This window comes from Sardina pilchardus, chromosome 12 (genome assembly GCF_963854185.1).
Source record: "Sardina pilchardus chromosome 12, fSarPil1.1, whole genome shotgun sequence".
Lineage (NCBI taxonomy): Eukaryota > Metazoa > Chordata > Actinopteri > Clupeiformes > Clupeidae > Sardina > Sardina pilchardus.
In genome coordinates this window covers 30537231-30549754 of record NC_085005.1, presented here as the reverse complement: position 1 = coordinate 30549754, position 12524 = coordinate 30537231, and the positions used below count along the sequence as shown (strand labels likewise).

The 12524-nt window shown below is 45.2% G+C and overlaps 1 protein-coding gene across 1 annotated transcript in view; it reads right to left on the bottom strand.

Annotated features, from left to right (window-relative positions):
• tfap2d (transcription factor AP-2 delta (activating enhancer binding protein 2 delta)) overlaps positions 1–11954 on the bottom strand; it is a 16116-nt gene extending 4162 nt beyond the window's left edge. Inside the window, exons 1-6 of the mRNA XM_062551479.1 lie at positions 11916–11954; positions 10701–11198; positions 8618–8678; positions 5949–6114; positions 2700–2818; positions 1–51 (exon numbers count right to left, since the gene is read on the bottom strand). The exon at positions 1–51 is cut by the window's left edge and continues 91 nt beyond it. Coding sequence (XP_062407463.1) covers positions 1–51; positions 2700–2818; positions 5949–6114; positions 8618–8678; positions 10701–11198; positions 11916–11954 — 934 coding nt within the window. The remainder of the gene's footprint in view (positions 52–2699; positions 2819–5948; positions 6115–8617; positions 8679–10700; positions 11199–11915) is intronic.
• Positions 11955–12524: the final 570 nt, after the last annotated feature.

The following is a 12524-nucleotide window of genomic DNA, read 5'->3' as shown; positions in this document are numbered from 1 at the left end:
ACTCGGTCTCACAGGTGTAGCCAAAGTCCCTCGCCAGGTGGAGCGCTTCACCTGCCGAGAAAAAGAGCGAGAGAGAAAGGGATAGAGGGATGAGGAGAAGGAGAAGGAGAGGAGGAGGGGGAGGAGGAGGAGGCGAGGAGGAGAGGAGAGGAGGAGGAGGGGAAAAAGAGACCTTGTGTTAGTGACCTCGAGCTATGCCGTCTCCAAAACTGTGGAAACTGGCTGCGTCTTCTTTTGCTGTTGCTGCATTTACCCTTTCTCTTACGCACATCATCATCATCATCCTCACCTTCCTCCTCATCCTCACCTTCCTCCTCCAAACCTCACAGCAATTAGCTCATCCTCACCTTCCTCCTCATCCTCACCTTCCTCCTCCAAACCTCACAGCAATTAGCTCATCCTCACCTTCCTCCTCATCCTCATCTTCCTCCTCATCCACACCTCAAAGCAATTAGCGCTCATTCTGCTAGCAAAACAGTTCATCACTAGACTACAGGTTCTTCTAGCAACAGCAGCACATGTCTGAGCTGAACAGCTCATGGAGCAACACAGGGTGGAGCCTGCATGCTGCACAGGGGCCCAGGCAGCAGAAGAGGGGCAGTAGAACAGGGGCATGGGCAGTAGAAGAGGGGCAGCAGAAGAGGGCAGTAGAAGAGGGGCAGGGGCAGTAGAAGAGAGCAGCAGAAGAGGGGCATGGGGCAGTAGAAGAGAGCAGCAGAAGAGGGGCATGGGCAGCAGAAGAGAGCAGCAGAAGAGGGCAGTAGAAGAGGGGCAGGGGCAGTAGAAGAGAGCAGCAGAAGAGGGGCATGGGCAGCAGAAGAGGGCAGTAGAATAGGGGCATGGGCAGCAGAAGAGAGCAGCAGAAGAGGGCAGTAGAAGAGGGGCAGGGGCAGTAGAAGAGGGGCAGTAGAATAGGGGCATGGGCAGTAGAATAGGTGCAGGGGCAGCAGAAGAGGGCAGTAGAAGAGGGGCAGCAGAAGAGGGGCATGGGCAGCAGAAGAGAGCAGCAGAAGAGGGCAGTAGAAGAGGGGAACGGGGTGTGTGGGGGTCTGAGGGGGAGCCTGCTGGAGCTGCTGACGGCGCCGGTAAACCAGGCTAAGGCAGAGGGGGGGTTCCACTAGAGAACCCAGAGGAACCGCAACACTACTGTATGCTGTCCACGCACAGCACAGCCAGAATCACCTTACTCTACTACACCTTACTCTACTACCATAGCACTTAACATGAGACTTCACTCTCATCTTACTCTACTACCATAGCACTTAATATGAGACTTCACTCTACCATTAACAATATCATTCATCATTCTCATCAACAATAAAACATTGTTTTGTCTTAAAACATTAAAGCAATAAAGCAAATAAATCTAATAATAATATTAATTAATATGATTAATTATTATTATTATAATCATTATTATTACTATTAGTATTACTATTATTATTATTATTGATTCAATTTTATAGAGGGAATATACTGAATAATAAAGATAATTTCCCTCCAGGATTTTTAAACATGACCTAATTTCCTCCATGCAATATCTGAGAGTCTCTCTTCTGAAAGACGGGATCACAAGAGAATGCTCTGTGGTCATTAGGATTGGCTGGCTTTGTGCCCCCTATGCGCCTTTGCTGCAGCGTGGGAATTGCCATATACTGAAAATATATATATTATATATATTAAAAATGCATAGCAAACACAGATAAATGGAATCATGAAAATATGCTCTTTTATTTGACTAAATAGGAAGGAAATCTCTCTTCACTACCTAATACATCAGGACATCAATGAACAACAATTTATATCTCATAAATCCATGATTTCACCAGAATTAAATAATAACTTCATAAGCTTTCTCTGCCTATGCATTCCAACAATACTCCTCTATTGGTATAAACACACCACAGACCTGTAGGCTGAGGTTGACCTCTAAAACCATTAGTTGCTACCGAGGTGAAGGCTACAATTACATTAAAGCATTGCAATTCACTAATGTTGTCACCAATATCTATGACTAATGCCAACCTGACAGCAACCACTATCACACTCATCACCAGCATTTATGATGTCCAGTGTGTACTTGTATCTGTACATGGATGAAAGCCTCACAGACAGAGCAGCTACGATAACACACTCCATTAGCAGGCAAACAGTTAGATCAGACGCTGAGAAGAACACACTTTCATGTGCAAAATTGGAATTGAAGCCGTGACCTTGTGGCTTTGGCAGAGCATGTGTGAACGTGAGGCGCCTCCATCATCAGCTGCATGTAAACAGCCCAGGTCTGCGGACAGGTGAGCTGTAAACACGGACTACGGAGACTCCCCTGGCAACACCTTCAACACACCGTTAAGGCTCTGTGGTCAGGGGTGCACCTGTGCGTGTGTGTGTGTGTGTGTGTGTTGTACCTGAAGTGTGTGAGGAGTCTCTGAATGTCTACATCCAGTATGGGTGTGTGTGTGTGTGTGTGTGTGTGTGTGTGTGTGTGTGTGTGTGTGTGAGTGTGTGTGAGTGTGTGTGTGTGTGTGTGTGTGTGTGTGTATGTGAGTGTGTGAGTGTGTGAGTGTGTGTGTGTGTGTGTGTGTGTGTGTGTGTGTGTTGATCCTGCCAGTGATTTCTAAGAGTCCCGTCCCACCGTGGTTGACCCCTGACCCTTGACCCTTGCTTGTGTCCCTCCGAGGCGGCGGGCGGCGGCTTACCTTCCACCAGCGAGGTGAGCAGCGTGACGTTGGCCGCTTTCCTGCGTCCGGCGGGGAGGTTCAGGCCGAGGCGGTCGAGCTTCTCGCGCAGGCACCGGCCGCCGTTCTTCGACTTCGCTCTGGAGGAGAGAACACCCGCGTCAGTCATTCATGTCTTCTGTCCACAAACCCTCTGACCACAAACCCTCTCATTCTTAAATATGTCCTCCCTACATGTCTTCTGTCCACAAACCTTCTTATTACCTCCGCCAAGGAGGTTATGTTTTCATCGGGGTTTGTTTGTCTGTTGGTTTGTTTGTCTGTTTCTGTTTGTTCACAAGATAACTCAAGAAGTTATGGATGGATTTCGATTTTCAGGGAAGGTCTGAAATGACCCAAGGAAGAAACAATTCAATTTTGGGAGTGATCCAGATCACCGGCGGTTATGTTTTATCTTGGCGGAGGTCTTCGCTCTCTGAGTGCTTTTCTCATTCTTAAATGTGTCCTCACTACATCTGCAGGTTCTTTACAAATCTTCTCCTCATTTCAGTTCAGCACACTTACAGTATTTACAAAAACACATCTTATTTAAAAACGCCTCACTGCACTGCATATATGAATTCTGTTGATCTATTTCATTGAAACGTAAAGGACTAGTGCAAACATTAATTTGGCATCTTGACAACACATTTAAGCCGTGTGAGGATAGGCATGAAACATTCTCCATTTTGATTTGACAGAATGGCGATGGAAAAAGACAATGCTCGGAGATCACCTCTCACGCTTTCGAACACAACCCAGCGCTACACACTGACCTCTAAAGAAACCCTCGGCGATGCCACATGTGCTTATGGCCATGTCTACATGCAGAAATGAGAGAGTGTTGCCGTGGCGAAGGGTGACATTTTGGGATGTTGGGATTGATTAGTGCCAGGGCTGCAGTTTTGGAGAGCAGCCGAGATAATCTCACCCTGATTGATGCAGACTACAGGGAGCAGCAGCTTCCACAACACAAGACAGATCATCCATTTTTTTTCTTCCTTCCCCCACACCCCCTCTGTCTCTCCTTCTCTCCTTTCCTCTCTCTCTCTCTGTCTCCTCTCTCTCCCCTTCTCTCCTCTCTCTCTCTCCTTCTCTCTCTCTCTCTCTCTCTCTCTCTCTCTCTCTCTCTCTCTCTCTTCGCTGGCCTCATTTCAGCTCTCTAGTCTCCAGCCCTCATCAATAATGGAGCCCCAGTTCCTCCAGTTCCCCCTCTTCCTCTCCTCTCCTCATCCCCCTCTTCCTCTCCTCTCCTCATGCCTCTTCTCATCCCCTCATTCTCCTCATCCACACCCTCCCTCCTTCATCTCAGGGTTAAGCATCTAGCCATCTTTCACCTCCACACCCTCCCTCTCTGACTAGCGCTCTCTCTCTCCATCTCCCCCTCTCTCCATCCCTCTCTCCCTCCCTCTCTCTCTCTGTGTGTCAAGCCCTGAATGAGACAACCATCTCTCCCACCGAATCACAATGATTGTCTTTTTTTTTTTTCCCCCACTGCCCTGTCGTGTTGCACAAATGTAATCTCTCTAAAAAATTTGAAATCGTAGCATAGGCTGTCATCACTGCCACGCCGCTCAGATGCTCAGATGTCAGTATGGGCTCCGGCATCAACACTGCCTACACCCCGCCATGACACCAAGACTGCACCCCAAGGACATCCACACAGCGAGCCTGCTGGCTGTGGAGAACCACACACGGCGCCAGACAGGTGTAATTTCCCTGTTCTCGTCAGACAAAATGGACGCTTATATACTGGGTAACGTCAGGAACGTACACATGCATCCATATTTCAGTTACATGCTGTGTGCATTACAGTCAATGCAGGACTACGCCACCAAGCAAACCCTATGGTTCAAGCAGTACACTTCCATCCCACCTGTAACTAATGCCCTGTGAGGGTCTTGGAGGGCTGCTTTGAACAGAGGCTACTCTGGTACAGCACACAGGTCATTGGACAGTGGCTATGTTGGTACAGCACAGTGTGGTATGAGATCAGGGTCTTGTACATTGGGAGTGGGATCTCAAACTTTGAGCCAGATTTGTAGAGACAGTGTAAGGTGTGCCACACTTTCTTAACTCTCTCGTGGCTAAAAATCGAAATGACTAAAATTGACGCTCTAGAAAAAGAATGAAGGACAGAATTAACCGCTAAAAACTGTGTCTGAATGAACTAATCAGGAGTCTTCAGAAGACCGTGAGCATACCAGTATACTTTAATGAATGTGTGTATCCAATGTAAAGCTCTGATGCGTGTATGACTAACTAATAAGGAATTGAGAAATTCACGGTCATTATTTCTATGTGTATGGGAAGACTGAACAGGAATATGAATGCCTATATGTGAATAACATGGTTGATATCTTTGAGAATGAACAGGCAGGAATGCATGGAGGACTAAACCATGTGGATGGATGGGTGGATGAGACTAGGTTACTGTGAAGCACACTCTATCTGTCCTGTGGAGGAGACTAGGTTACTGTGAAGCCCACTCTATGTGTCCTGTGGAGGACTATGAGGGTGGATGAGACTAGGTTACTGTGAAGCCCACTCTGTGTGTCCTGTGGAGGAGACTAGGTTACTGTGAAGCACACTCTATGTGCCCTGTGGAGGAAACTAGGTTACTGTGAAGCCCACTCTATATGTGTCCTGTGAAGCCCACTCTATCTGTCCTGTGGAGGAGACTAGGTTACTGTGAAACACACTCTATGTGTCCTGTGGAGGAGACTAGGTTACTGTGAAACACACTCTATCTGTCCTGTGGAGGAGACTAGGTTACTGTGAAGCCCACTCTATGTGTCCTGTGGAGGAGACTAGGTTACTGTGAAGCCCACTCTATGTGTCCTGTGGATGAGACTAGGTTACTGTGAAGCCCACTCTATGTGTCCTGTGAATGAGACTACTGTAGGTTACTGTGAATCCCACTCTATGTGTCCTGTGGAGGACTAAGAAGGACTATGAAGGTGGATGAGACTAGGTAACTGTGAAGGCCACTCTATCTGTCCTGTGGAGGAGACAAGGTTACTGTGAAGCCCACTCTATGTGTCCTGTGTAGGAGACTAGGTTACTGTGAAGCCCACTCTATCTGTCCTATGGATGAGACTAGGTTACTGTGAAGCACACTGATGAGGACTGTGGAGGAGACTATACTGATGAGGACTGTGGAGGTGGCTGGGTTACTGTGAAGCCCACTGATGAGGACTGTGTAGTGTGGAGGCGGCTGGGTTCCGGTACCTTCTCAGGATGCCCCCCAGCAGGGAGGCGTTGAGGCACTCGGGCGGCGAGAGGCGCCTCTTCACCTCCGCTATCGTCACCTTGTACTTGGAGGTGGAGCTGAGCAGGGACAGTCTGCCGGGCACGGAGCAGAACAGGTCTGTGGGGTTGACCACACACGTGCCACCTGTAGCCACAACACACACACACACACACACACACACACAACACACACACTGTTAACACAAAGGCAAAATCTGGGAACACACACACGATGACCCTCGTGATTCATCCTGGTGTCTCCTCACATGGTGTCTGAAAGTAGATGACTCTGAAACACACACACACACACACACACACACACACTCACAAACAGAGTATTGCTTCAATGACTCTGAAACACATCTGAAACATGCAGCAAGAAGCCGTCTCACTCTTATGGCTATAAGTGGACCCATACACCTCTTGCCACTTGTGGTCTTTACACAGAACCGATAAACAAGTTATTGCGAGAGAAATCTATTCTTTGGCATAAATACAGCCGAGCACCTTGTGTGCCTTTCTAATGATATCCAATTGCTACTGCACACCAGTTGAACAAAACGGAAATGTTTGTGAAAGATGAGGCTGTCTTTTTTTCTTTTTCCATATTGTGCTTTGTTTGGTTCTCCAGAATGCATTGAAGCAATACGCTGTTTGTGAGTGTGTGTGTGTATGTGTATGTGTGTGTGTGTGTGTGTGTGTGTCTCAGTGTGTTTGTGTATGTCTGCATGCACCTAATGTTCCCTACTTGTGGGTCTTTACCTAGTCTGTGTAACGTCAGTCACCTTAAAGCGGTCTGACAAACCCAAGATCTCCAAGAGCATGCAAGTTCAACAACATATTAATTCCCCCCAAAATGTTTTGATTCAAAGTAGTTTGTATTTTATGTTGCCAAGGGCAATTGAAAAAGAGCTATTGCCGGTAGTCTGGTCGCGAGCGTCGGGCCCAGAGGCGATAGCTGTATTTAAGCGCGGAGAGTAGCCTGAGGCAGCGCGCGAGCGATCACAAAGCGAATCAAATGCTTTTTACGAGTTTGCCACGAAAATTAAAGAAAAAAAAGACATAGGCCAAATGTCATCCTGTTTCTATTTCAACAATTACTGTGTTTACAGCGCGCGCCTCCCGTCTCTTTTTCAGTCAGCACACACAAAAAAACACTGCGCGCGCGCACCCGCGCGACGGTGTGAAAAGCCCGGCTAGGCGGGGGTAAGCTTGATCAAATTCCTGAAAGCTAAGAGGGATACTAATGATTAAAACACAGACGACTTTTCTAAGTAGGATCCTCGTTTCTTGAGTGATTTCTTGTGAAAAAGGTTATCTGAATATTCAATGAAGCCAAAGCTGCAGTCAGTGTGAACAACATTAATATGATCTCCACTGAATTTGGACCCGCGCGGGCATTAACATATCAAAGCAGCCGCCGGAGGCGAGAGAAGCTATCGATACAGGAGCACGAGGTAAAGCAAAGATTATTGGTTGTGATGGTTGGAGCGGCGGAGCTCGCGGCTAAATCCTGCACACCATTAACTGGAAGTGATCGCGCTGGGATCCGCGTGAGCCTATGCGCCCGTGAGCCGCGAGCCCAACACCTAGACAGAGTTTATTAAAAATTAAGAACCCGAGACGCCACGCGCTTTATGGTAAACTCCACATGTGTGTAGAAGCCTTGTGCGAGCGGCCACTTTGAAGCATAGACAAAGAGACCGAGGCAAAACTACACGAGCCTGTGACCTGTACAGGCGCCATGACTAAACAAACACCAAAAACTGACTTCATGAAATCACTATGGTGTTGATGAAACACGAGCAGTATTGGACCCCGTAAAGACACACTAGGCTTTACGTGTCCACCCCACCCAACACACACACAATATATAACCAACGAAAAAATACACCGTTTTCAGAATAGAATGCCCGGTCTCCCACCTTTCACTTACATAGACAAACGGAAATAAACAAACTAAATAGAATGAATATTTCTTTCAGTTTCATTAACTGCAACAATACGCCTTGCTGTCGTCCTTATTTTTTTTAGTCAACAAGTCATTAAAGGAAACGCCTATGAATACACAACATTTAGACACAATACGAGTTGAATAATATAATATAACATAATATAGTATAATATAATACAATATAATTATACAATATAATAACAACACGATTTAATGTATGGGTATACAAGTAGCCTATATCATGATCTGCTACTAGCCTGTATTTTACTTGTTGGTATTGATTTGCTTTGCTTTCCTAATTAGATTAAAATACATATATCCTAATAAAATAATAATTTAATAATGTCAACATTGAACGAAAAAAAAAAACAAATCCGTGATATTCAATATGGAAATTAGGGGTGGTGTTTTAAACCGCATGCAGATTGTGCAAAATTATTTTAATACAAACATTCAAATGAACAACAAATAAATTCACGATGAAAACAGTTATTTCTAGGTCTATTTGTTTCTATTTGAAATATTAGTTCACAAGGGCAAGTTAATATAGAAATGCACTGAAATACAAATGCATTAATACAATGCCCTACACGCAGCTGTACCTACAGACTTGGATTATATTTAATTAGTGAAGGTACAAAAGGTATATTAAGAAAAAAATCAAAGTGTGTGTATATGTGACAAAAAATCTTACCTCTACGGATTACACCTCCCTGGCCATTAAGAACAAGTCCACATTGTGCGTCCACAGAGCCCTGAACACACACACACACACACACACACACACACACACACTATATCAGATATTGACACAAACAGCTTATGACATATTTATTCAAATAAACAACAACAGTGAGTGACGAATAGTGAGACGTGATCTGTAGTGTGTGTGTGTGTGTGTGTGTGTGTGTGTGTGTGTGTGTGTGTGTGTGTAAAAACCTAACCTGTTACATAAGACTAACCAATAAGCTACTTTATGCTTGCCAGACTCGCGCATTTATCAGTGATGTCATCAGCATGAAGAACACGAGACTTTATCAAAAGAGTTAATCCGTCTCGCGAGCCATGACCAGTCTAGGCCGAGTTTCAGCCAGCCACACACACACACACACACAGACACACACGCAGCACCATACTGAAGAGGTCTTGTAAGCCTTTTTAACAAACTCCTGCTCCATTTTTCTCTTTTCCGCAGCTAAAGTGATTATAAAATCAATATACAAACCCGCCAGTTCAGGCATAAATTACGCGCTTGTGAGTTAAAGGTATGGCAGCCCCTTTTGTCCCGCGTGCCAAATCTTTTTAGCAGCTCAAAGATGCGCTTGTGCGCACGAGACTGGCCGCATCTGTTCCGAGCCTTTACTGGGTGCACGTTTAATTCAGTCCCGGAGAAAGGTCGAAAACCTTTTCACGCGACCTGTGTTTTTTGTCTTGTGTCGGTGTGTGTGTGTGTGTGTGTGTGTGTGTGTGTGTGTGTTTGCAAAATGTTTTGAAATACTACTTCAACATACTCTAAGAAACTGAAACAATACAACAACAGGCCTATTACATTTATATTATTTTTTAAATTATAGTTAGACCTCCTATTATTATTATATCATCTTCTATAATAATAATTAAGCAACTATTATCATTTGCATTATTATTAATAATAACAACGACTACATCAACAATAATAATGATCATAACAATAACAGGAATATATAATAACTTCATATTTAAATGTATAACTGTCTCAAAAATAATATGTGTGGCATTCTGATAATTTGCACAGCATAGTGTAATTCTGCGATTTACTGTAGCTTTTTTTAAAAGCTAGGAGAATAGGCCCCTTATATCGAAGTAGGCCTATTTCATTTTTGTCTATCGAAAACATTTCATTTGGCGGTTATAACCATCTCTATTAATTCTCCTGGAAGGTATGTATTTCTATATTGTTATGATGACCTACAAGCGCGAAAACTATGTATTTACTTAATTATTAGGCAATATAACTAAGAGGTCTTCTGGCACACATTTTTGTGTTAACTTGTTTTTTTAACTTGCAAGTTAAACTTGAACTGCCCTCAGAGTTCAGATGTCACTGCATAAAGAGGCAGTTGATTGACATTAAGTCCTAAATTGGATAAACTACGGTGCTCTACTGTGTAGGATTTTCCTTTTGTCCGCGCGCTCCCAATCCCTTAATCCGTTTTTTACCGGAGAAAAGAGCAACAGCGGCTCTCCAGCCGGCGTGCTTATTCCTCCGCCTTTAGAACAATATGGACGCGCTATAGGTCTAGTGTATGGAAATACCCGATGAAAAGAAACATTTAAAATATGGAGCTGGTTAACGTATTGGTTGGAAATTGAGCCCGATTTAACAAAAGTGATTAAGTGCATATTTTAACAGGAAAAAATATGGCAAAAATGTGTAGGGTAGGCTATTATTTTTTGTTATCGTTTTGAACATTTGTATCCCGTTTTTGCGTCAAGTTTCTGGATCCAGATTTTATTGCATCGAATTTAGTTTTTTTTTTAGTTTTTTTTTTTACTTTGCCGTTTCAGCGCAACAAGGCAGAACACTGACAGTCGTCTTGTAATCTCCCCTTAATCTCTGCGGCGAGCGCCACTGAAGACAGAGCTCTTCAATATGAAGTGGAGTTTAACCATGTTTGGCGGTTGCTATAACTCTGAGAAAATCAGTAAGTGTTTTTCCAGTCTGTGTGTGTGTGGTGTGTGTGTAAAACAGAGAGTTGTATTCGATGCTTTAACAGTGGGATCACACTGATGGGTACCTGTAGGTCCTCCGACCCCGGAGGCGGAAGCCCCAGTCCAGCCCCGGGCAGTAGTCTCTGCTCCGGGTGCATCCCATACTGAGAGCCGTGGCTCATCAGCGAGAGGTCATGTCGCCGGTAAGCGTCCAGACAGCCCAGCTCCCGCCGCTGCTCGTCCAGGCACGACGACTTGAGAGCCCGGGCGCTGTGTAAGTTGATGAAGTCTGCCGGCTCGCCGTGGTGCAGCTGCTGGTAGTATTGCTGGGAGTGGTGTAGTGTGTTGAGTGAGTAGGCGTCCGGGTTCACGGCCGGGTGACTGTGCTGGAACTCGTAATGAAAAGACTGGTGGTGTAAGGGCGTGTATTGGTGGTTCGCAGGAAAGTACGGAGAGGCAAAATCGGTTCCGGTTGCCGGGTACGTGAGAGGAGACGAGGAAGAGTATGCGACAGAGGAGTTGGCCACAGATTCCAAGCATCCGAGCTGCATCAAACGGTAGCTGTTTGATCCGTCGTGACGTATCTGTACCGGGGAGGGAAAAAAGACAGAAAAATATGAGGGATGTCATTTGCACACGCTCGCAGCTTCTTTACAGCAGCACGGGGCGCTCTGTGAGCGAGGCGTCTCGCACGCGCTAAAGCAAGCTAGACGGAAACTGCCTCCCAAACACACAAACACACTCGAGCTCAAAGTGGCCTCAGAAAAGTACCTGACGGCGATGTCATCTCCCGGAGCCTGGGAGGGGAACGCGTGAGGCAGCTCGTGTTAGCGGCTGCAAGTTTTTTTCCCTCCCTACGTGTCTATCATTCGCCACGCGCGCTCCTAAAGAGAATATTATTATCATTATTGTCTCGGCTGCAAACGGATTTTTGTCCCAATACGATGCGCTCACATAAGTGCATGTAAGCACTAGGTGCCACCGGAGTCTTCCACAACAAAACAGTTCTAATCACGGTGAGCCAAAGCCTCACACACACACCCGAGTCTCCAATTTTCCTTCAAATACAACAAGGTGCTATTATTTTTTTAAAGGACCGGAGAGCCTAGTTATACCAAGTCTGCAGCACTCCGCAAAACGCTTGCACAATTTCTACCCTTGTCCTACTATATCAGTGCAGTAAAGTCCTATAGCCGCGACAGATGTCATAACCCATTTCACTCTTTCTCTACTTTATTGGGTGAGGAATTTAATTAAATGAAACGGATTTGTGAGGTGCGAATAAAAATGAATTAAAATACCTCCGCATCGTGAACCAGTCCCGGGAAGGTGGCTGACATTCTCGCGATCCAGGAAACCCCGCTTTCCTCGCGCTACCGAATAAAATGCGTTAAAAATCCCAAATATAGCACGTGAAAATGAATGGCGGCCTCGCGGAGTGAGTAAAAGCTGGCTGTAACGTGTTTCCCTCTGCACAAAAGGCGCTCCCTGGCTCGGATTTTGTACTTGCAGGGTATTTCTCCGGCTGATGTCGTAGGTCCCTTGGTAATATAGAAGTTTTGAAAATTAAGCATCAGCATTGAGGAATGGGAGGACAATAGACGGAGGAGCCTCATCCCCAGGAGACGAGGAATAAATATTGTATCTTCGCCTAATAAGGAACCAAGCACGCTTTCAACATTTTTGATGATTTTTTGTGGACATTTCTTTATGGGCGTTTGTGTTTTTCTATCACCCACCATTGCTTTTTACGCGTCTATGCCAGCAGCGTTACGATTTATGGTGCATTTGGGGATTTTTATTTTCAGCAGACATGTAAGTTTTCTTTTAAAAAATTATCTTCTGTATTTGTCCTATGGATTAATTTAATAAATACACGTTTGGCTGTTGTAATATGATTCATGTTTTGG